Source organism: Choloepus didactylus, chromosome 1 (assembly GCF_015220235.1).
Source record: "Choloepus didactylus isolate mChoDid1 chromosome 1, mChoDid1.pri, whole genome shotgun sequence".
NCBI lineage: Eukaryota > Metazoa > Chordata > Mammalia > Pilosa > Megalonychidae > Choloepus > Choloepus didactylus.
In genome coordinates this window covers 193984225-194006543 of record NC_051307.1, presented here as the reverse complement: position 1 = coordinate 194006543, position 22319 = coordinate 193984225, and the positions used below count along the sequence as shown (strand labels likewise).

Genomic DNA, 22319 nt, shown 5'->3' with positions numbered 1-22319 from the left:
ATATTCCATGTGAAGAAAGTAATACTTAGAGAGTTTTTGTAACTTTCCCAGGAGCACAGTAGGAAAATTCAGACTGAGGATTTGAACTCATTTGAAGTGATCCTTTAACTCTACATTTATTTTCTTTCTAACGTATACTAGCAAAAAGTGGAAAACAACTGTCCATCAAGGGAAGACTAGTTAAATAAAATGAAGTCCATCATATGACTGTTGAGATTGGGTTTCCTTTTTCCTACCAGGTCTTTAACTGTTGGTATGTCTGCCTGCCGTCAGCCTACTTCTCACTCTTGGTTCCAAACTTAACACATCTTATGGCCCAAACATGATTTTCTTTGCTTTTCCTTATTCCAATATCTTAGGGAGGTTAACATTATGAAGCCTGAAACAAATTAGCTGCATGACCTTGGGTAAGATTCAACGTTAGTTTTCTCCTCTGTAGAATAAGGGTAAGTATTCCTAACTGGTGGAGTCAGGTAAGGATTATGTGAGATGTGAAGCACTAAACAGAGTGCATTGGAGCACAGGGAGCTTCAATAAATAGGATTTTTTGCTGTGGTGGTGGTGATTCTTGGTGCAGGTCCTGGTGATAGCTCCTAGTAGGACAAACCAAGCACCTGAAGTCATTCTGGATTCCTTCCTTCCTCTCTCTCCTGCATCCAGTAGATAATCAAATCCTGTTTATAACAACCTCATGAAGATCTCTCTCATCTTTGTCTTTTCCTACTTACATCTGCTTGGGCTTTCCAATATTTCTTGTCTTGAGAGTAGCCATATCTGATCTTGATCTTACTTTGATTTTCCTGTTCCCAGTTCTTTTTGTTTTCCTTCCACCCTCCTCACTGTAGGCTGAATGATCTTTGTAAAAGCATAAAGGTGTTAATGCTTTCACTCTGCTTAATCCTCCTTTGGTGGTTCCTGTGAAGGGTCAGATTGTAAGTATTTTAGGCTTTATGGGCCACCTGTCTTTTGTAGGAATTTCAGGCACATTGTGGCATCTGGAGCTGGAAGGAGTCTGAGATGCATGAAGATCCTCTTGACTGCCACCTTTCCATCTCTGCTTCCATACTTCTTATGAGAGAAACATTTGTGGGCTTGTTATCTTCCACAGATGTGGCTGTCACAGGGCTGCATTGGGCGTAGTAGATACAAAAGCATTTTGGAAGTTTGTTAATGTAACATGAAATTCTTCTATTGCCATCTAAAACCTCTCTTGGAAAACATTTGTTTTTTTTTTTTTAACCTAACAAATTTCTCTTAAAGAAATTCAGATCTTTTCCATGCTCTTTTAGGCTATGAGAGATTTCCATATATGGGAGGTACATTCGTTATACCCTCATATTCTAACTTAATTCTAAGAATTTCTCAGCAAATGAAGCATTTTGCTGTATTGCTTGGATTAGGTTATTTTTTTTTATCATATGTATCTTGTGTGCCCATTGAAGTATAAACTTCCTCAGGGAAGTTGTGTAATGCCTGCCCATAAGGAGGGCTCCATAGATCTTCAGAAAATGGCCAGATCTAAAAATTTTCCATGGTAAAGCCTCAATTCTGCTCTGTTTTGTAAAAAAAATAGCTTCTTATATGTGTACCTTTATTAGTAAGACTTTGGTAGTTCTCTGCAATCAATTTAGCAAGTATTGTATGCCAGGGCAACCATTTCAAGGAGAAATGTTACAAATATTATATTACTTTCAGGATAGACATGTCATACCATAACTAAACATTTTGAAATCATACATTTTCAAATCTGATTTATTGAATCAGGAATTTGAAATTCAGCTTGATGTTAGAGATTTTAAATTTAAAGTGACTATTGTTGGTTCATTAGTAGACAGGTAAATTATGTAAGACATAAGAAATGAAAAAGCTTTGTTTGTAGTCTAGTGCTCAGTCAGTTTCAGAGCAAATAAGAGACCTAAAACTCCTAACCAGCGTTGTTGGGAAGCTAAACAGAGCTTCTCTTTCGAGTTGGCTAGAAGCAGCTTATTCAAAGAATGAAATATGAATCATTAAAGTAAAGGATATGGGAGTAAGGTAGAATTGGTGTGGTAGTGGTGATGGTGTCACGTAAGTTCAAGCCTGTGGTTTGCTCTCAAGAGTCCAAGTTTGTTTTCTCGGATGTACAATTAAACAAAAATTTGCATGCAGCAAAAGGATTTACAGATGAAATTAAGTTTCTGAAGTAGTTGACCTTAAAATATTATTTCTGTGGGTCTAACCTAATTGTATAAGCCCTTTAAATCTGGTCTAGAGATCAGAGACAGGAATTCATAGAGCTTTGAAGTTCAAGAAGGATTTGACATGGAGGAAATTCTTTGTTGCTGGTTTTGGAAATGGAGGGAGCTATGGGGCAAAGAATGCTGATGGCCCCTAGGAGCTGAGAGCATTCCCTCATTGATAGTCAGCCACGGATATGTGGATGTCAGTCATACAATTGCAAGGAGTCAAATTCTGCCAACAGTAGGAATGAGCTTTTCCTTCAAAATTTTTCCATCAAGCCTCCAGAGAAGAGCTCAGCTGAGCCAAGACTTTGATATGAGCTTTCTGATACCTGAGCAGGTAATCCAGCCGTGACGAGCTCGACTTCTGACCTACACAACTATGAGCTAATAAATGGGTGTTGCTTTAGGATGCTAAGTTTGTGGTAATTTGCTATACAGTAATAGAAAACTATTTCAAGACCCCATTCATGTCTCTCTTGGATCACTGCATAGCTTATTAACTGGTCTCTCTGGTTCTAGACCCATGCTGGTCAAACTGTCCATGAAGAAGCAATTTTAAAAATTTTGACCTATCCCAGACCGATATTGTTTCCCAAAGATGGCTTCAATAATCTCTCCTATCTCACATGTATTCTGTAACATGACCATGTTAACCTCTTCAAGAGATGGAATCAAATTCTCCTCCATTTGAATCTGGGCTGGCCTTAGTGATTTGCTTGTAGCCACACAGAATGCAGCGGCAGTCGTACTGCCTAACTTCCAAAGCCAGGTAAAAAGAGACAGTGCAGGCCTATAATCAACCAAGATGGTAGTATAAAATGCTCCAGAAGCCGTTTCCACACAGAATCCTTGAACAACTAGCAAAAACTGGCAGAACCATGTTCCTCAAAACTCCAGAAAACAGTTAAAGGGTTGCATCAACTGAGTGAGTACTGAATCAAGAAAATGCAATTTTAAAAATAGTAGAAGAAACTGTGGCAACCTTGCTGGCTCCTCCTCAAAGTCCTCCCCAGTATGTGTGCAGCCAGCCTGTGTCCCCACTGTAGGTCCCTGGGTCTGTTCCAGAGGAAGCAGAATAACCCCTATGGGTAACTGGTGAACCTGCATGTTGGTAAAAGTCTATAAGGTTCGGCTTGAAAGACTGAACCAGGAAACTCCTCTCTGGCATGCCCTCCCAGAACTTGCCCTGCAGTCAGAAGCAGCTGGTAGACAGCTGAGGCAGGTTAAGAAACAATTAATTCACAGTGGTCCGGGGCAAAGGATTATCTGATTTAAGTCATACAACAGAGCACCAGAGAGGGGGAGAAATAGACTTTCATGGGGATTAGAGGCAGCATTTGAATGCCTGTCAACAGGGGAAATCCTAAGGCCAAAAGCAAGAACGAGCCTAGGAAAACACAGGCTCAGAATATATAGAGGGGACCCTGCACTTCACTTTCACCTTGGGCTGATCTTGATAGGAGAGTTAAACTCTGAAAGATCACCAGCTAATGCAGAGCCAGTTTACAAAGACTGTTCAAGGTGTTCACATTTGTTTGTTTTTATTAATTCTTGGCACTCAAGAAACCACTATCTGGATACAAACTTAGGAACAGACAGCTCAGGGAATAAGTCCAAGAATTAACGTTTTAAAATATTAAAATGTACAGTGTACAACAAAGGATTCCAAGACAAACAAAGGAACAAGGTAAAAATCCAGAAACCAACAAAGATGACCAGACTTTGGACATACCAGACAAAGACCTTAAAAAGATGATCCTCAATATGATCAAGGAGATAAAGAAAAACAGAAAGAACTAAAGGATATATTTAAAAAATGATCAATGAACTATATGAGCATATCAATAAAGTGATAGAAATTGTGAAAAGGAACCTAACAAAAATACTGTAGTGGTGATTGTTTCTTCCTCCTGTTCCAATCTACTCCAGAAACTCTCCAGAAAATTTTCCATTCAGTTATTGTGATCTTCAACTCCAGTATTTGTTTGGTTACTTTGTAAAATTTCCACCCATTGAAATTCTTGTATTGTTCATTCATTCTTTTCCTGATGTCCTTTTGATATCCTTTAGTTCTCCTATTTTCCTTTCTTTCCTTGATCATATTGAGGATAATCATTTTAAAGTCATTGTCTGGTATGTCCTAAGTCTTGTGGTCTTCGGTGCCGGTTTCTGAATTTTTTTCTTGTTCCTTGGGATGGGTCACTACTTCCTGTTTCTTTGTTTGTCTTGGAATATTTTGTTACACACTGTACGTTTTAATATTTTAAAACGTTAACTCTTGATTTAATACTTGACCTGTTTCTTATTTTTGTAGTGAGCTATTGATATTAGAGATTTCTTTTAGTGCCAAGAGCTAACAAACAAACACACACACACTTCAAAACACCTTTTATAGTCTTTGCAAATTGTCACTGCATTGACTGTTGTTCTCCTTCAGAGTTTAGCCTTCCCATCAGGAAGATCATCCTGAGGCACAAGTGAAGTGCTCCTCATCTGAGCCTGCATCTTGTCCTAGGTTTGTTCTGGGACATGGCCTTAGGAATTCTGCTGTTTACAGGAATGAGAATACCCCTCCTCCTCATGAAGTATACTCCAACTCCCCCACTACTGCTCCCAGTTATGTATTGTATGTCTTAATGTAGGTAATATTTTGCCCCAGGTGCTTTATATTAATTGTTCCCTACTGTACTTTCACTCTTTCCAAGCCAATTCTGCCTGCAGGGCAAATTCTGGAAAGGTGTGCCAGAAAGGAGTTTCCTGGATCTGTCTTTCACGCTGTCACCTGCTGGACTGGCACCATCATCCATGTTCCCCAGTACGACTGCAGAAGGGAGGTTGTACCCTCCTCCGTGCATCATATCAGGTGCTGCATGATGTTGACATGTCTCATTACAGTTGATATGTAACTTGTTCACTTGCTTAAAGTGGTGTTTTCCAGGTTTTTCCACTGTAAATATCTGTGGAGAAGTACTTTGAAACTAATATGTAAATATCTGTTTTTCATCATATTTTTGTGGGGCCACATTTTAAACTGCCTTGAAATTCAATTTTTAAAACATTAGATTAAATAGACATAAACTTAATCTTTCAAATTTCTGTGCTTATCTCGTCGTCAACTGGCGTCAGTTTGTGGACTGGCCTTAGTTTGTACACCGTACTTTCAGTAGCAGTGCTCTACACTGCACCCCTTTCCGCAGTTCGTTTTCCCATTGCTGTCAGATTGGAGTTTGCAAACAGCAAATTTTGTTGTGTAATTCTTCTGCTTAAAATCTTTTAGTGGCTTACCCTCACCTTTAGGGTAAAAACCGAACTTGGTAGCAGAGCATTTGAGCTTGCATTATCCCTTTGCATCTTTTGCATTGCCATTTTGCTATGTAGAATACCCTCCTCTCTCACCTCCTTATTCGCTTCTCCATGTGTATACACCACCTCTTCACATACTACCTGCCTCATTCCTGCTCTTTCAGGATTCATGAACACCTCATCTCGGTACTTGGGGGCTCTTTAGTTTCCTCAACTCTATTCCTTTACATGTTGCATATTAGAGATTGTGATGGTTAATTTCAGGTTTCAATTTGGCAAGGTCATGGTGTCCAGTTGTTTGGTTAAGCAAGCATTGGTCAGATTGTTACTTTGAGGGTATATCATAGATAGATTTAAATCATCAGTTAAATGGCTGATTACATCTACAATCAACAAAGGAGATTGCCTTCAGCAAGGACAGGAGTCTCCTCATCCAATCAGCTAGAGGCATTAAAGCAAGAAATGAGGATTTCAGCAGTGAGAAAGAAGAATTTCCATCTCTACTTCAGCCAGCCTGCTTCTCCTGGAATTCATGGTCACCTTCATGGAAGTTGTCAATTTGCACCTTCCCTTTGGGAAATCAACCTCACCTCCATTGGGTTTCCAACATACAGCCTGCTCTCTGGAATTTGGATTTGCTAATCCCCCTGGTCATCTGAGTTAATTTTTGTGATAAATTTCTTAATATTTTCACACACACACACATATATATATATGTATGTATGTGTGTTTTTTTCTGTCAGATCTGTTTCTCGGGATAATCCTGACTATGGAGATTAATTCTGTTTTTATATTTGTTTATGCAGCTGTTAAACAACTTGACTCTGAGTTTGAGGGCATAGACTTTGTGTTCATATGACTAGCCCATTGATGTGAAGTGTAAATTGAGTACTGAGATAGTTTCCAGGAAAAAAAATCTCCAATCCTAAGTAAGATATGTTTGATAAGACAGATGTTCAGAATGCAGAGTTGGTGGATGGAGAAGTCCTGTGGGGACGATAGCATCCCTGTGGATCGGGGCTGGCCAGTCCATTACTTTATGTGACCTGCCTCTAGCCACAGTGGTAGACAAAAACTTCAGGCAAGCAAACCTAAGAGGGAGTAGCTGCAGTGACCAGCTGTGCTGTCTCCTTGGACCTGTCTTACGACTCTTCAGGATTCCTTTCTGGTGCAAAACAGAGTAGACCTAGATCCTTTGCCACCGTCTCCCTCCACCTCCTGGCTCCTCTGTTCTCTGAATATACAGAAGTATGATGGGGCAGATAAGGGGGTGCTTTAATTCCCATTAATTCTTATTGTTAGTATGTCTAAGTAGCTTTGGGGCAAAAATCTTACATCTTAAAAGAAAGTTAATATATAATGGTTAGAAATTCAGTCTCATCTCACTTTTGCAGCTCTCTGAATAGAAGCAGGGGAATCTGTCTTTTACTATCTAATTTGCAACTAGTCATTACTGCCAGATTTACTTTATATTCTGTCTCCATATTTCCAGAAAATGGAGAAAACCAAGTTCACTATAATTCCATAGGACTGCTCATGAATACTTTGAAAGGCAAGTGTTAGGTCTTTCTTACATTAAAAGTGATGGACCCATTATTTAAAGTATACATTTGAATTTTTATAGAATATCATAACACACATTTTGTGATAAAATTCTTATAGAACAATTTTTGTTTGAAGTTTCCATAGATAAATCTCAGCTAAATAATTAGCAGAATTTAAACATAGTATCTTAAGAAATAAATAAATGGATAGTTCAAGTATCAATAAATAAGTTTATAAAAATCATTTCCCAACAATAAGGGAAACATTTCCTTTAATGACAGGTGAGGCTTTGAATGCTGAATAAGATATTCCAAAGTTTATTTGGAATATATTACATGAGTTTATTTAAAATTTTCTAATTCAAACAGTCCCTCTCCTTTTAAAGATATAAATTCATACAAAACCTCAATGAATCTCCAGAAACAAAACTTTGTAAGAATATTCTCTAACCACATTCAATATAACATTTTGTTGCTCTGCTAGGAGGAAAAGAAAAAACAAATAACCCTAAACCGAGGTAAAACAGTCTCGCTAACTGTATTTCAGAAAAGGCAGTTTGTCTCTCCTTACTTGTCTGGAATTACTTAAACACAGTGTGTTTATATGGTCCATATTAAAGAAAAAAAAGTATAACAGTTAACATCTTTATAATCCTTCTTTGAAGGTTAGGGATAACTTCAAAAAGGTCTTTATTTTGTTTGTTTTTGGTTCAAAAACAATTCAGATAAATCTCTTCACTTCTTGTCCTTCAGGCTCTCCATAAACGAAACAAATTTTGTTCTTTTAGAATTTAGGACATAATAGTCTCATGCACTAAAATGATACTGGTGATTTAAATCATGGTGGCCAAACACATCAGAGCCACAAAATAAAATAGCCTTTTTGCAATACTATTTTCCAAGGGTCCCTTGATGATTTAAGACTTGCTACTTGATTAGGTCCCTGAGAATCAGCAACATGGACTTTCTTTAGAGGTAAGCCTTGCCCTCCAAATACCTTGTCAAAGAATAGGAACGCCATGTAGATTGTTCTGTTACTGAGAGCACATCAAGGGATTATCATTTGAGACCTGAGCCATTAATTGGAGCTACAGCTGCTTGAGAGATGTTTCTTAAATAAGGAGAACGGCTTTTTAAAATTAAATTTTAAAAACCTATGGAAGACAAATGAATGTTGCCTCCAAAGCAATCTCCTATATCTGTGGCTATCTAATTTTTTATCCATACCATGAAAAAGTTCATTTAGATTCATTGCCCATTATACACCTGCATACCTATAACTGAAACAAGTTGCATGAAAAAATGCTTACTATGTTGAAGCACTTGGATAATCTCTATTTTATTATTTTCACTTAAGAAAATGCTGGATAATTCCCAGTAAACTCTCATTGCCCACTTGCACATTTGGAAAGACACTGCATTAGATAGTAGTAAATGCTTACTGCTATCATTGTTCTTTACCTATTTCGAGTTCTTCTTTTGAAATTACATTTAAGGTTAGTTAATGAGCTATAGAAAATGCCAGTGAAAATTTTACTTATTTATAACTAAAAACAATTTTACTTAGTTTTGAGTACCCTCCTTATTTACCGGATATGGCTTTAAATTACGTTGGTCTGTTTGAAAAAATTAAAGGAAAAAAAAGTTATGATTCAATGTATTCAGTAGACCGTAAAGGCTGGAGTATTAGAATTGAGAGTTAAAGGAGGCCTAAAGGGTGATGCAGACCAGCCTGCTCTGTAAGCAGAGACCCAGAAAAGAACTAGTTGTCATTTATAAGAACCAATTAAGGTGGTTTTATGTAGTTATATCTTAATGGAATATATTTTAAAATACTGCTATGAAAGGGCTGGTGCTGTGAGTGGGTGCTTTGGGATCTGAATGATGGGGTGACAGAGGGAGCCTCTATGTTCTCGGTTCCATTGGAGAAGTAGTGACCTCTGTCACTGTGGCTTTCTTGGCCTTGGAGTGTGTATGCTGGGCTGTATGTGCTTGGCTATTTCAGCTGGGGACTGATAAGAGTATATAATAAAAATTTTAAAAGACCAATTTACAAAAAGTGATGGATAAAATATAGGAAGCGGAGAAGAAGATTGAGAATATGCTGTACCTGAAGTTTTGCTTGGCCTTCCGCCCTGCCCAGGCATGGTATAGGGAGCTTCATCCTCACTTCTGAGCCTTTAGCTGCCCAGGATAGTGCATGAATATAAATGAATTTAATATTTGCAATCAAACTACAAAAATAATCACATTTGTTTTTGATAGATATTGAGATGGCCTTTCCAAGTGCTTCAGGCCCTGGGAAATCTGTCCAAATCTCCCTGTCCCTTACCACATATTTGTAAGCACTGTGGTCTTTTTGGGCTAGTACAATAGGCTTCTCTCTTATCAGCTATTATCACAAACAAACAGAAACTCCTCCAAGACCGGCTGATACATTCCTTTTCCATCCACCTGTTTTTTTCTGTGAAATAGACACATGCTCAAATGTGTTACAATATATGCTACATGGCTGTCTAAGCTCAGCAGTTTATTATATAAAGTTAATTCTAGTAAAATGGTAAAAAGGAATTTGTTTTTTTTTTTTGTTTTTTTTTTTTTTGTTTTTTGACTAAATCAGGGCTTAGCAAACTACAGCCTGTGGGTCAAATGTGCCTGCCTCCTGTTTTTGTGAATAACATTTTATTGGAACACAGCCACCTATTCACTTATATATTGTCCGTCACTGCTTTCACATCATAATGGCAGAGTTGAGTAGTTGCTGTAGAGGCGGTATGGCCTGTAAAGTCTAAATTACGTACTGTCTGGTCTATTTTAGTTCCCTAGGCTGTTCAAGTAGATACCATGCCACGGGTTGGCTTAAACAATGGGAATTTATTTGCTCCCGGTTTTGAGACTAAGAGGAAATCCAAATCAAGATGTCATCAAGGAGATGTCTTCTTCCCGAAGACTGGTATTCTGGGGCTGGCTGTCGGTGATCCTTGTCCTAGGCTTCTCTGTTGCATGGCAATGCACATGGAGGCTCTGCACTGTCTTCCAGTTTCAGCTTCTTGCTTCCTGTGGTTTTTTCTATCTGTCTGAGTTTCATTCTGCTTATAAATATCTACAGTAATAGGATTAATACCCATCCTGGGCCACATCTTAATGGAAGTAACCTCATGAAAAGGTCCTATTTTAGGATACATTAAATGGATTAAGTTCAAAAACATGTTTTTCTGGGGTACATACAGCTCCAAACCACCACATGATCTTTTATAGACATTTGCTGACCCCTGGACTAAAGGAATATTTGCAGACTGAAAGTATTTTTCTTTAATAAAAACTGTCGCTTTTGACTAGTTCAGGTTTTATCAAGACTAGTTTCTCTTAAATTGCAGGAAAAATTCTTCTGTTACAGTAGATGATAATTTATAACTTGGTTTGATGAGGGAAAGTGTATAGGGTCTATTCATTGGTGTCCAATTTTAAAAAAATTAAAGATCCTTAAAATTCATTGTACATTAATTCATGATGCCGAAAGATAGCTAATGAGGCATACATAAAAAATTACAACTTAGCATGCTTATAATTTAACTGCAGTGAGGGTTGGTTGTATTATTGCAGTTGGCATTAGCTGTTTAGATAGTCTTTATAATAATACTGAATTTTAATTTTCATATTGAAAAATATCAATCTAGTTAAGATTTCACTTGCTACAGATCAATAAGGCCAAGCTAGTAATCACTTGCAAAGAAGCCTCATATTTCTTGTGTGTAATAATTGTAGTTCAGTATATTAGAAATGAACATTTAATCATGCCATTTCTTGGTCACAGACTTTTAGCAATAGAACCTGGGGGCTGCAGGGCTTTAAAATATCAGGGCAGCAGTTTAAATGTGAATTATCTAATGCGTGGTTATTTATTTATTTTAACAGGCTTGTGGAAGAAAGCAAATTGATCCCACTCATTTTTGAAGTAATTCTGGTAAGAAAGGAAATGTGCATGTGTGATTTGGAAAGTCTAAAGGTTTTGACAAGTGGTGTGGGTGAATTTTGACCTTGACTCCGCCAGGAAGGACTGTGTATCTTTAATCTTATTCAACTCATGGGGCTCAGCATCCTTATCTGCAAAGGGCTGTTAGCCTCTGAGATTGTATAGGGATCCTGTTTAGTGATCTGTCCTCTCTTTACAAATCCTTTGCCTTTTATTTCCTTCAACTTAAACACTGTATATTATCCAACATGGAAAGGATATGTCATTGGAGTTTGGTTTAAGGAGGGAGGGCAGAGTGATTGCTGCTACATTTCAGTAGGAATTTTCTGATGTTCAAGGTGAAGCACCCTGGCTTTGCAGTCACTGGGTACTTGGTCAGTGCTTTTATGCCTATGGTGATCAAATTGTCTTCTTCAAAACACGGAATAGCTTAGCTTCCATATACTATTTTTTTCTATTCACAGAATGCAACTTAATTCAAAACCATCTGTAAGAGAAAACCTTCCATCTGTGGTTCCTATGTGTAGAGAATAAAATGGGATGCCGAGTTGAATTTTCTCACCTCTAGTAAATCCCTATTTATACTAAATACTGACTTGGCATGCCCTTGGCCAAAGAAAGGTTCTCTTGGACCTGGTGGTCATCAAGACCAAGAACATTATGTTCTTTACAAAGAACAGTACCTCGCTAGCTAAGTAACAGCACAACAACACCTCCCCAGGCAGATCAGCCTGATCTACCCTGGTCTTCCATGGAACAATAGGTATGACAGATAACCCTATTCATGGAAAATTAACTTTTCTTAGTCATCTTAAAATATTCATCTACAAATTGTTCTACAAATGTTACTGGCTATACGGGGAAACCATATGTTTCTTAGCCTCAGATTACACTTTCCCTTTCAGGACAGCTGGTTGGTTGTGTGAGTATGAGGTGGGGAATAGGCATGAGGGTGGGTAGCATTTTCAAAGCATGCTGGAGTCCCAACACAGCAAGACGACCCAGAGCTGCTGGGCTCAATGGGTTATCCAAAGTTATAGCCTGATTGAATTGCTTAGTATAATGAAGGGGATTTTCGAGGCACTATCAGAAGGGATAGAGAAAGGGGAGATGAGAGAAAGAAACGTGGATGTCAAGAGATGCCTAATGGGGAATTTTAAGGTTTGCCAAGTGGTAGGTGTGTCTCTCTACCTTCAGGAGGATGTATGATACTTGCTAATTTGTTGTTGAGTTGGATTGTTTTGGAGGGCCATGGTTGCAACATCCTGCTGGGTTTGGCTACCTGGTTTTCTCTGGGATATTATTTTTAAAAGGGGTTGTTCTAGTTTGCTAATGCTGAGGAATGCAAAACACCAGAGATGGATAGGCTTTTATAAAACGGGGGTTTATTTTGCTACACAGTTACAGTGTTAAGGCCACAAAATGTCCAAGATAACACCTCAGCAATCGGGTACCTTCACCGGAGGATGGCCAATGGCGTCTGGAAAACCTCTGCTAGCTAGGAAGGCAGCTGGCGTCTGCTCCAAAGCTCTGGCCTCAAAATGGCTTTCTCCCAGGACGTTCCTCTCTAGCAAGCTTGCTCCTCTTCAAAACATCACTCACAGCTGTACTCCGTTCCCTCTCTTTGAGTCAGCTCATTTATATAGCTCCACTGATCTAGGCCCACCCCAATGGGCGGGGCCACGCCTCCATGGGAACATCTCATCAAAATCATCACCCACAGCTGAGTGGGGCACATTCCAAGCAAATCTAACCAGCACCAAAACGTCTGCCCCACAAGACTACAAAGACAGTGGCATTTGGGGGACACAATACATTCAAACCAGCACAGGGGTCCTGCTGCTTTGGAAAAAAATAAAACACAGTTGGAATCCATTGCTTTTTGAGGCAGAGCTTCAGTGTCCTTGAAGAACATTATTAAATCCCTACTCTACTTTTGTCTTTCGAGTCAAATTATTACAGTGTTTTTTCTCTGTATAAAAACTTTAATCAATGAAGCAGTTATCTTGTGAACTATTACCTTCTCCTTTTTAAATTTTAGTCACTGAGATAGACACAATATAGTATTACATTGACTCTGTGATGCACATTTTTTTCCAGATTTTAACATCTCTGAAACTGGAATGTACCTTCTAAATCAATGACATCTTACAATTGCTTTCAGCCAGGTGACCTGGTTGTCATTACCTTAACCAATTTATTTCACTTTATGTTTTTTTTTGTAAATACCTAAGAGTGATATATTATGTATATATACATCTATATCTGACTAGGTCTGAAAGAGCTCTTTCAATAAAAATAAAATAAAAATTGTAAGTAACAAGAAACCAAGCCATAGTTTAATTGGCAGTGTTTTTCTTTCTTAGTGGTCGATAAAATAATGGTGCGTCTTAGAACTGATGGCTTCCTAAATTCAAGGAAACACAGTATATACTTCAGTTCAGTTTGGTTCATAAGTTCACAGGCCTTTGTGGTGTCCAGCACATGGCAACTTCTAGTAACGATTTGAGCAAAACAAGAAATCATGAGAAGGGGCTCTGCGTCCTTGACTATTAGTTATGCCTCTAGTCACCCATTAAAAAAAATAAAACCACATTTGACTTCTATTTGGCTGGTGGTCCACTGGGACTTATGGATGACTTTTTTCTTTACTTTTAGTCCATAACTGTTTTCCTGCTTCTGTTTGATATACTTCAAGTCTGATTATGGGTTTTATAACTTCCTTCTTTTCTATAGTTCCTCCCAAGATGTGCTCTTTCCAGCAGTGTATCCTCTGTTAGATGCTTTTCATTAAGAAAGTAAGCCTTTCTCTTGCATGGGCAGGAATTGCAGAAAGCTTTTCTGTTTCTGCTGCAGGTGTGGAGGAGTGTGAAGGTGAAGGGAGCAGATTTCTGAATTTGATTGTCTATGTACAATCTTAGGAGAAGCAGACATTTCTGGATTTGTAGGGGAGAACCAAGAGTTCAAAGTATGGATTCAAACTGACTAAATAACTAGTTGAAAGTAATTATTATTATTATTTTAAATAAAAGCAGTACCCAGTTGTAACTGCCTACTTAGGTAGCACAGTGCTACTTCCTGCCTGGATTGCCTTCTGTGAACTCATGTTGTGGGGATGGAGGTGTGTGTGATCACATGATTGTAGGGGAGCATGGTAGGAGTCGTGATGGGGAGAGGTGTAGAATGCAGTGGGCCCCAGAGGAGGGAGTGACATGCTGAGAGGAGGGGGTCTCACAGGAGTTACCTTTGAACAGGGCTGTGAGCAACAGGAGAAGTTGTTATGGTGGTTGGTGGTGGTGGCCCAGGTTGGGGCAGGAGAAGGCTGCCTCGCATGGAATGGTGAGGTCTTAGACGTGGAAAGAGCATGGAAGGTGTTTGGTTTCCTATTTGTTTGGATTCGCAGATGAGTAATGCTCTTAAGAAACCAGATAGTATCTTCTACTTTATTCTTGAAGATAATTGTATAGCTATATAGCTTACACTGTGTGACCATGTGATTGTGAAAACTTTGTGGCTTCCACTCCCTTTATACAGTATATGATAGATGAATAGAAAAATGAGGACAAAAATTAAATGATTAATAGGGAGAGATGGTGTGTATGCGATGTTTTGGGTGTTTGTTTTACTTTAACTTTTATTCTTATTCTTTTTTGTGTGAGGTAATGAAAATGTTCAAATTTGATTGTGGCGATGAATACATAGCTGTATATTGGTACTGTGAACAACTGATTGTACACCGTGGATGACTGTATGGTATGTGAATATATCCCAATAAAATTGAATTAAAACAAAAAAAAAAAAAAAAGAAAGAAAGAAAATCTTCTAGAGCCCCTGTGCTTCAGGGGTATGTGCAGGGAAAGACTGATCAGCTATGGGGTTGGGTCTGGGAGAGAACAAGGCTTAGGATCACAGCTTATTTGGAAGTTTATGTGCCCGTGCTTCTTCAGTTGCTAGAGGACTGAAACAGGGTGAAGGCTAGATTCTGGGAATACCCTGCACGACCCCATCAGCAGGAGGATTTTAATATATGTAACAAATATATATTATGAAATTGGCCATTTTAACAATTTTTAAGAGTACAATTCAGTGGCATTAGTTGCATTTACAATGTTGACTGACTGTCAACACCATCTATTACCAAAACTCTTTTATCACCCAAAACAGAAACTCTGTACCTGTTAAGCAATAATACCTCTTTTTTTTACTCCCTCCCCCCCAGCCCCTGGTAGCCTCTAATTTACTTTCTGAATCTAAGAATTTGCTTATTCTAGATATTTCATGTAAGTGGAATCATACGATATTTGTCCTTTTGTGTTTGACTTATTTCCCTCAGCATGGTGTCTTCAGGGTTCATCCATGTTGTAGTAGGTATCAGGACTTTATTCCTTGTTACTGCTGAATGTATGAGTATACCACATTTTATTCATCTGTTCATCTGTTGAAGGACACTTGGATTGTTACCACCTTTTGGCTATAGTGAATAATGCTGCTACAAACATTGGTGTAAAATATGTTTGAATCCCCAGCAGGAAGCTTTTGAGGTCATCCAGAAGAGGGGAGGGGAGCAGAAAAGCCAGAGCTGGGTCTCAGAGGAGCGTGTCTGATCTGAGGTCCCAGACAGTCCTGAGTTCCAGCCACAATTTTGCCTTCCCTTGGTGGGCCAAGCAGTGGGGAAAGCCAAGCAGCTGATTGCTGACCGAAAGGAGCTGTCTTGGCAGCTGGCTGTTCTTCCTTATCACCTACCTGTGTGATAAGGCTGCATTTTCGTTGGCAGCACGAGGCTGCACTGTTGGGTGAGGAGCAGAGGCTCAAACAGCAGTTCTCACTGCCTTAAGCCGGACTGATTCCTGTACATGGTTGTCAGAGTCTGTAGTACCAAGGGGGATCTGGGTCGGTTTAGTAAATGCAGGTTCCTGAAGAACATGCACCATCGGAAGAGCCCCATGGCCTGGCTTATGAGTGCAACGTTGCTGGATTAGCAGGATGGGGGATATTCTTTCTTCCTCTTTGCCACTCTCCAAAGACTAGAAGTGGCTTTTAAATGTGTCTTAAGTATGAATTTGAATGGATTGGGTTTTGGGTTTTGCTATAACTTTAATCTCTCTTCATTTTATTTTAGTAGTTTATGTTTTGGCCTACTTCAGTAAATCATTTTAATGCCAAGTAATTTAGGCAAACTCTATTTTATTGGGAAAAAATCTTTATTCATAGCAGATTTTCCAATATGTGCCAAAATATTGCTGTCATGATATTTTATGTGTCTGTTCCAAAGCAAACAATTGAAGAGCAATTTCAGTGGCAAATGTTAACAATAAAAATGGGATTAGCAATACATTGTTTTGACAATTATATTGTTTTAGCAATTCTTGACGACAGCAGCTGAAGCAAGCTTTAGTAAATCTTTCAAGTCAACTGGGTCTTTAGAAAAGAGTCTCTTTATAGGCCCTTAGAGCCTAAAGGATTTGATCACTGAGACGCTAATATAGCACAGACTGGCAGCCGCATTATACTTCAGGAGCATTTCAGACCTCTGCATCCATCAGGTTTTTAGAATTACTTTGCTGCCTCTAATTGCAACCCCAGTAATGTGAATTCATTCTTATGGCATGTTAAAATGACAATTCCTTATCATTTTAAGAATCTGCATACATATGTCCAATATACAATGAAGGAGTTTGTCCTATGCATATGGGGAAAATTCTAAAATAGGGAAAAAGAACTGGATTAAAATTTCAAAATGTTTGACCTAGGAAGGTGTTTTCAAAGTTACACAAAGAATACTGATCGGATGCAGGAGAGAAATCTGATTCTTTGATTTACATGTGTAATTTTTCAGGGCTTCTGTAGATTGCAGAATGGAGCTCAATAATCAATCTCTGTTGTGTACAAAGGTGCCTTTATATGTATAACCGCCTAACAGATTGCCATTAAGGTATGTACTTTGAGGTTTTTTTTTTTTTTTTGTAATTGAAATGGATTTGTGCAGATCCATTCTTGTTAAATATGCTATAAAATTTGTATATGTAAATAAATTCTCTAGGGCTAGGCTATCTGTTGATACTGGATTGAATGAAGTGATGTTGCCCATACATAGCAACTGAACAAATGACTTCAATCTGACCTGTGCCATGTTATCTGATTAACTGAATAAATGGGCTGAAGCTCAGTGAAATAAGCTTGTATCAGTAAACTTGTGCTAAAGCAAAACTGGTTTCTGCCTGATGAGTCCACGTAGTTGGAATGAAGATGAACTTCATTACGATAAAAACCATGTCACACCTGCTGGAATTTAGGATATCTTTGGTCAATCATAGGGATTTTCTCCTGCCTGTAGATCCGTGAGTTTTATCATCATGAGAGTATTATTTCTAGTTTTGCTCTAAGTTCTGGGCTTCACTTGGAGGAACCAGTATTACTTCTTCTTCCTAAAGGAGACAGTCTAGTTAAAAAGCACAATGGAGAGGTAGATAAGTAATAAAACATTAAACAGTGTATTTCTCAAAATGGGAAGCTTTGCATTTTGGGGGGTTCCACTTTTAATTGATCAAGGAATTAGACTTATGAGGACAGCAGGGTGGGTTCCATTAGGGCACTGCAAGTGAGTGACACCTCCATGAGAATGTGCTGCAGACAAGCAGAGAGAGGAATGGTGCCCTAAGATGGAATGAGAGAAAATCAAGAGTAAACACAAACCGCTGGATTAAATTTAAAGACACGGAAAAAGTTAATATGCTAAGGGCAGTTTTCTTCTTAGTAAGTCTGTGAATTCTGGGTGCTTTTGGTGGGTCTCTCCTTTAGAACTGATCTTGTTGCCTGTGCTGTTGGTTAGATTTCCCCTTAGACCTGCACTTTCTTCTATGGTAGCCAGTGGCCACATGTGGCTATTGAACACTCAAAATGTGGCGAGTCTGAATTGCGATGTGCTCTAAGTGACAGATACACACCAAATTTCCTCTTAAAATGGTAGTATTTTGGATATACTGGGTTATGTGGAATGTTATTAAAATTAATTTTATCTGTTTCTTTTCACTTTTTTAAATGCAACTACTAGAAAATTTAAAATACTTGCCTTGTTTGTATTTCCGTTGTTTGGTGCTGAAGTGGATGATTTCCTGAGACATCTTATATTCCCAGGAAATAAGTGTCAATAAGGGAAGAAACCATGCTGTGTACTACCTCATTTGGTCCCAGCACATTGCCCTGCCTGCTTTTTGCCTTTTAATCCATATTGATTTATTAGTGGACAAGTGAGGGAGGGATGGCTGTTATGTTTAAACCCTCCCTTCCTGGACTTCAGGCACGGCTGACCTTTCTCTCCTTGATGGTGGATTGCGAGGTGAAATAATAGGAAGGGCCAGTGTTCTATAGTGTCACCTACTCACAAAGGCAGTGGAATGCTCTGGTTGTAGCTCCTCTGAATTTTGGCAGTGGCTAGTGATGCCACTTAATTTTCCTTCTTTCATAACACTGGCATATCTGGGAATGCTCAGTAATTGGCCATTGGCCAGCTTTGGTTTAGGCTCATGTTAAAAAATAAAATGTCAGCGTTCCACCCCAATCAAGATGTCAGAGTGAGATGCCCCAGGGTTCTGTCCCCTGCACAGAAGCTTTGAACAACCAGTAATAATTGGCAGAAATGTCTTTCTCAAAGCTCCAGAAAATACTTAAAAGGGCTGCAATAACAGGGCCAGCACCAATTCAAGAAGAAGGCCACTTAAGAGCACTAGGATCTCCTGGTGCCCTAGTTGGCCCCTCCTCCACCTCTTACCAGCTTGGTGCTCCTCATTCGGATCCCAGGTCTCAGTTCCAGAGGGAGCAGAGTGAGCCCCATGCATGTAATGGAAGCACATATGTCTGGCCCAATCTGTTTGGTGGTGGCAGGAGGGATTTGACATCTAAGAACTTGTTCTGCTTGTACAAGGTGGCAGAGAGCTCTCCTTCAGAACACGGTGGGAGAGCAGACCAGTCGTGGTGCCTGGGGCAAGGGATTATGGCTATAGGACATCGAGTGCAGTGTCCTGGACTGGAAGGAAACGATTTCCTAGGAAGAGGGGATGTTCTATCTGCATAAACAGGGAAATTCCTAGGGCCACATACTCATGTCTGAGACAAGATTTATGTGCAGAAAAGATCAGGGAGGCCCCTATGCTTTAGCCTGGAGCTATTCTCTCCAAACCCTTTGTGTGGATAAGCCCTAAAGGAGAGCACTCACACTGGTCAATCTACAAAGATTGAGAAAGGCATTTTCTTTTTCCCTCCTCTTTTTTTTCCCCCTTCCTGTTAGCTCCTAGTATTCAAGGAATGCGCCAGAACACTAGCTAGATACAAGCTTAAGGAACAGATGTCTCAGAGTATAAATTCCAGTGATAACATGTTAAAATATCAAAATATCCAGGATTCACAAAAGATTACAAAACAAACAAAGAACAAAAAGTGATGGCCCAGACAAGAGAGAAAATTAAAACATTAGAAACTACATCAATGAGGAGGATCAGATCCAGGACATTCAGACAAAGATTTTTTTTTTTTTTTAAATTTCCTAAATATGCTCAAAGAGATAAAGGAAAACATGGACAAAGAACTAAAGCGAATCAGGAAAATGATTGATAGATGTACACAAAGAGAAGATAACAGAGTGATGAAAACTATAAAAAAAGAACCAAACAGCTGAAGACCCCAGTAACAGAAATTAAAAATTCCCTAGAGGGGTGCACACTGGCACCAGCAGAAGAAAGAATCAGTAAACTTGAAGATTTCAAGAAAATTGAAATCATTCAGTCTGAGGAGCAGAAGGTAGTATAAGACTATGCCTACTTTCTCACACTCTTAGCACAACTGAGTGTTGTGCGTTGCATATATTTTGACCTGTTTGTTTTTTAACATTATTATGACATTTATCCCTCTTTTTGCTTATAGCATCTGTGTTTTCCAGCATACTTAGGAACAGACTTTTCCAGGTCACAAAATATTTATTCATATTTTATTTTATACTTTTATAGTTTCATGATTAAATCCTAAATCTTTGCTCCAAAATAATTTTGTATTAAGGAGTGAATGCAAATCCAGTCTTTCTCTTCCTCCACGCCTCCCTCCTACCATCACCTATTGTTTTAACAGTTTATTGATGACTCCTTCATTATAGTGATTTGAAATACCATATTTATCATTTATTCACTATATGTCCATATATTATATATTGCATGGATAGACATGCAATAATCTGCATATATTCAAAATGTAAAAATTTGATGAGTTTTTACATATTTGAAAAAGATAATTAACATTTCCATCACATACACACTCCTCCCCTGCCTAAATTTGTGCCCATTTGTTACCCATCCCTCATTACCCCCATCCTTGTCGCAGGTAATTATTGATTTGCTTTCTGTCCCTATAGATTAATTTACATTTTCTAGAATTTTATAAAACAGTATGTACTGTTTTTTGCCTGGCTGCTTTCATTGTTCATGCTTATTTGAGTTCATCAATGCTGTAATAAGTATCAGTAGTTCATTTCTTTTTTTTTTTTTTTAATTTTGAAATAAATTCAAACTTACAGGAACAGTTGCAAAAACAATACAAAACCCATACACAGAACTCCAGCATACCCCGATCCACCAACTTTAACATCCTGTCACACCACCATTTCTTTCCCTCCCTCCCTATCTTCCATCATCTATTGCTTTGTCTTCTGAATATATGAGAGCAAGCTGCACGCATCCTTGAACAAACACTATAATTCACATCTACAATTCCCATGAACAAGAACATTCTTTTATGCAATCCCATTAAGCGTAGCTAAGAAGTTCAAGAAATTCAACATTGATGCAAAGCTTACATTCTATATTTCCTTTTTTTTTTTCTTATGTCCCAACTGTGTCCCTTTGAGCCTCCTCTCCTCCATCCTCAGAACTCATCCAGGATCATCCTTGGCATTTAATTGTCATTGCCTATTTAGACTGTCTTTTTTTTTTTTTCCTCAATTGTGGAAACATATATACAACCTAAATCTTCCCATTCCAACCTCTCCCTAGCATTCCATTAGTGGGATTAATCACATTTAGAATGTTGTAATGCTATCACCTTCCCACCATCCATTACTAGAAATTTCCCTTCACCCCAAACAGCAACCCTACACTCATTTCTTAACTCCCCATTGCCCCTTCCCCCACTTCTCATAACCCATACTCTACTTTTCATCTCTATGGTCATATTCTCTGATAATTTCTTTGTGTTTACAGTGGGGCTTTAATTTAACATCTTAAATCTATAACAATCTTGTTTTTCTTTGATACTTACTTAACTTCAATAGAACACGTAAACTATGTTCCTATACTCCTCCATTCCCCCACCTTTATGTAGTTCTTGTCAAAAGTTACATATTTTACATTGAGTCCAAAACCACTGATTTGTCATTAGAGTTTATGTGTTTTAGATCCTGTAGAAAGTAGTTAGTGGAGTTACAAATCAAAAATTATTGATTTCTATTTGTATTCCATTGTGGTCAGAGAATGTGCTTTGAATATATTCAATTTTTTTTTTTTTTTAATTTATTGAGGCTTGTTTTATGTCCCAGCATATGGTCTATTCTGGAGAAAGATCCGTCCTCATTAGAGAAGAATGTGTGTCCTGGTGATTTGAGATACAATGTTCTATATATGTCTCCTAAATTTTTCTATAACTCTCTCTCCTTTGTTTCTCTGTTGCTATGTAGGGCTCCCTTTAGTATCTGAAGTAGGGCAGGTCTTTTATTAGCAAAATCCCTCAGCATTTGTTTGTCTGTGAAAAATTTAAGCTCTCCCTCAAATTTGAAGGAGAGTTTTGCTGGATAAAGTGTTCTTGGTTGGAAATTTTTCTCTCTCAGAATTTTGAATATGTCATGCCACTGCCTTCTTGCCTCCATGGTGGCCGCTGAGTAGTCACTACTTAGTCTTATGTTGTTTCCTTTGTATGTGGTGAATTGTTTCTCTCTTGCTGCTTTCAGAACTTGCTCCTTCTCTTCAGTATTTGACAGTCTGATGAGAATATGTCTTGGAGTGGGTTTATTTGGATTTATTCTATTTGGAGTTCATTGGGCATTTATGCTTTGTGTATTTATATTGTGTAGAAGGTTGGGGAAGTTTTCCCCAACAATTTCTTTGAATACTCTTTCTAGACCTTTACCCTTCTCTTCCCCTTCTGGGACACCAATGAGTCTTACATTTGGATGTTTTATTTTATCTATCGTATCACTGAGATCCATTTCGATTTTTTTGATTTTTTTCCCCATTCTTTCTT

The 22319-nt window shown here is 38.4% G+C and overlaps 1 protein-coding gene across 4 annotated transcripts in view; it reads left to right on the top strand.

Annotated features, from left to right (window-relative positions):
* ULK4 (unc-51 like kinase 4) overlaps positions 1-22319 on the top strand; it is a 703242-nt gene that overhangs the window by 290126 nt on the left and 390797 nt on the right. For all 4 annotated transcript variants that reach the window (XM_037847819.1, XM_037847826.1, XM_037847812.1 and 1 more), the window contains exon 31: positions 10985-11033. In XM_037847819.1, the coding sequence (XP_037703747.1) occupies positions 10985-11033 (49 nt within the window). The remainder of the gene's footprint in view (positions 1-10984; positions 11034-22319) is intronic.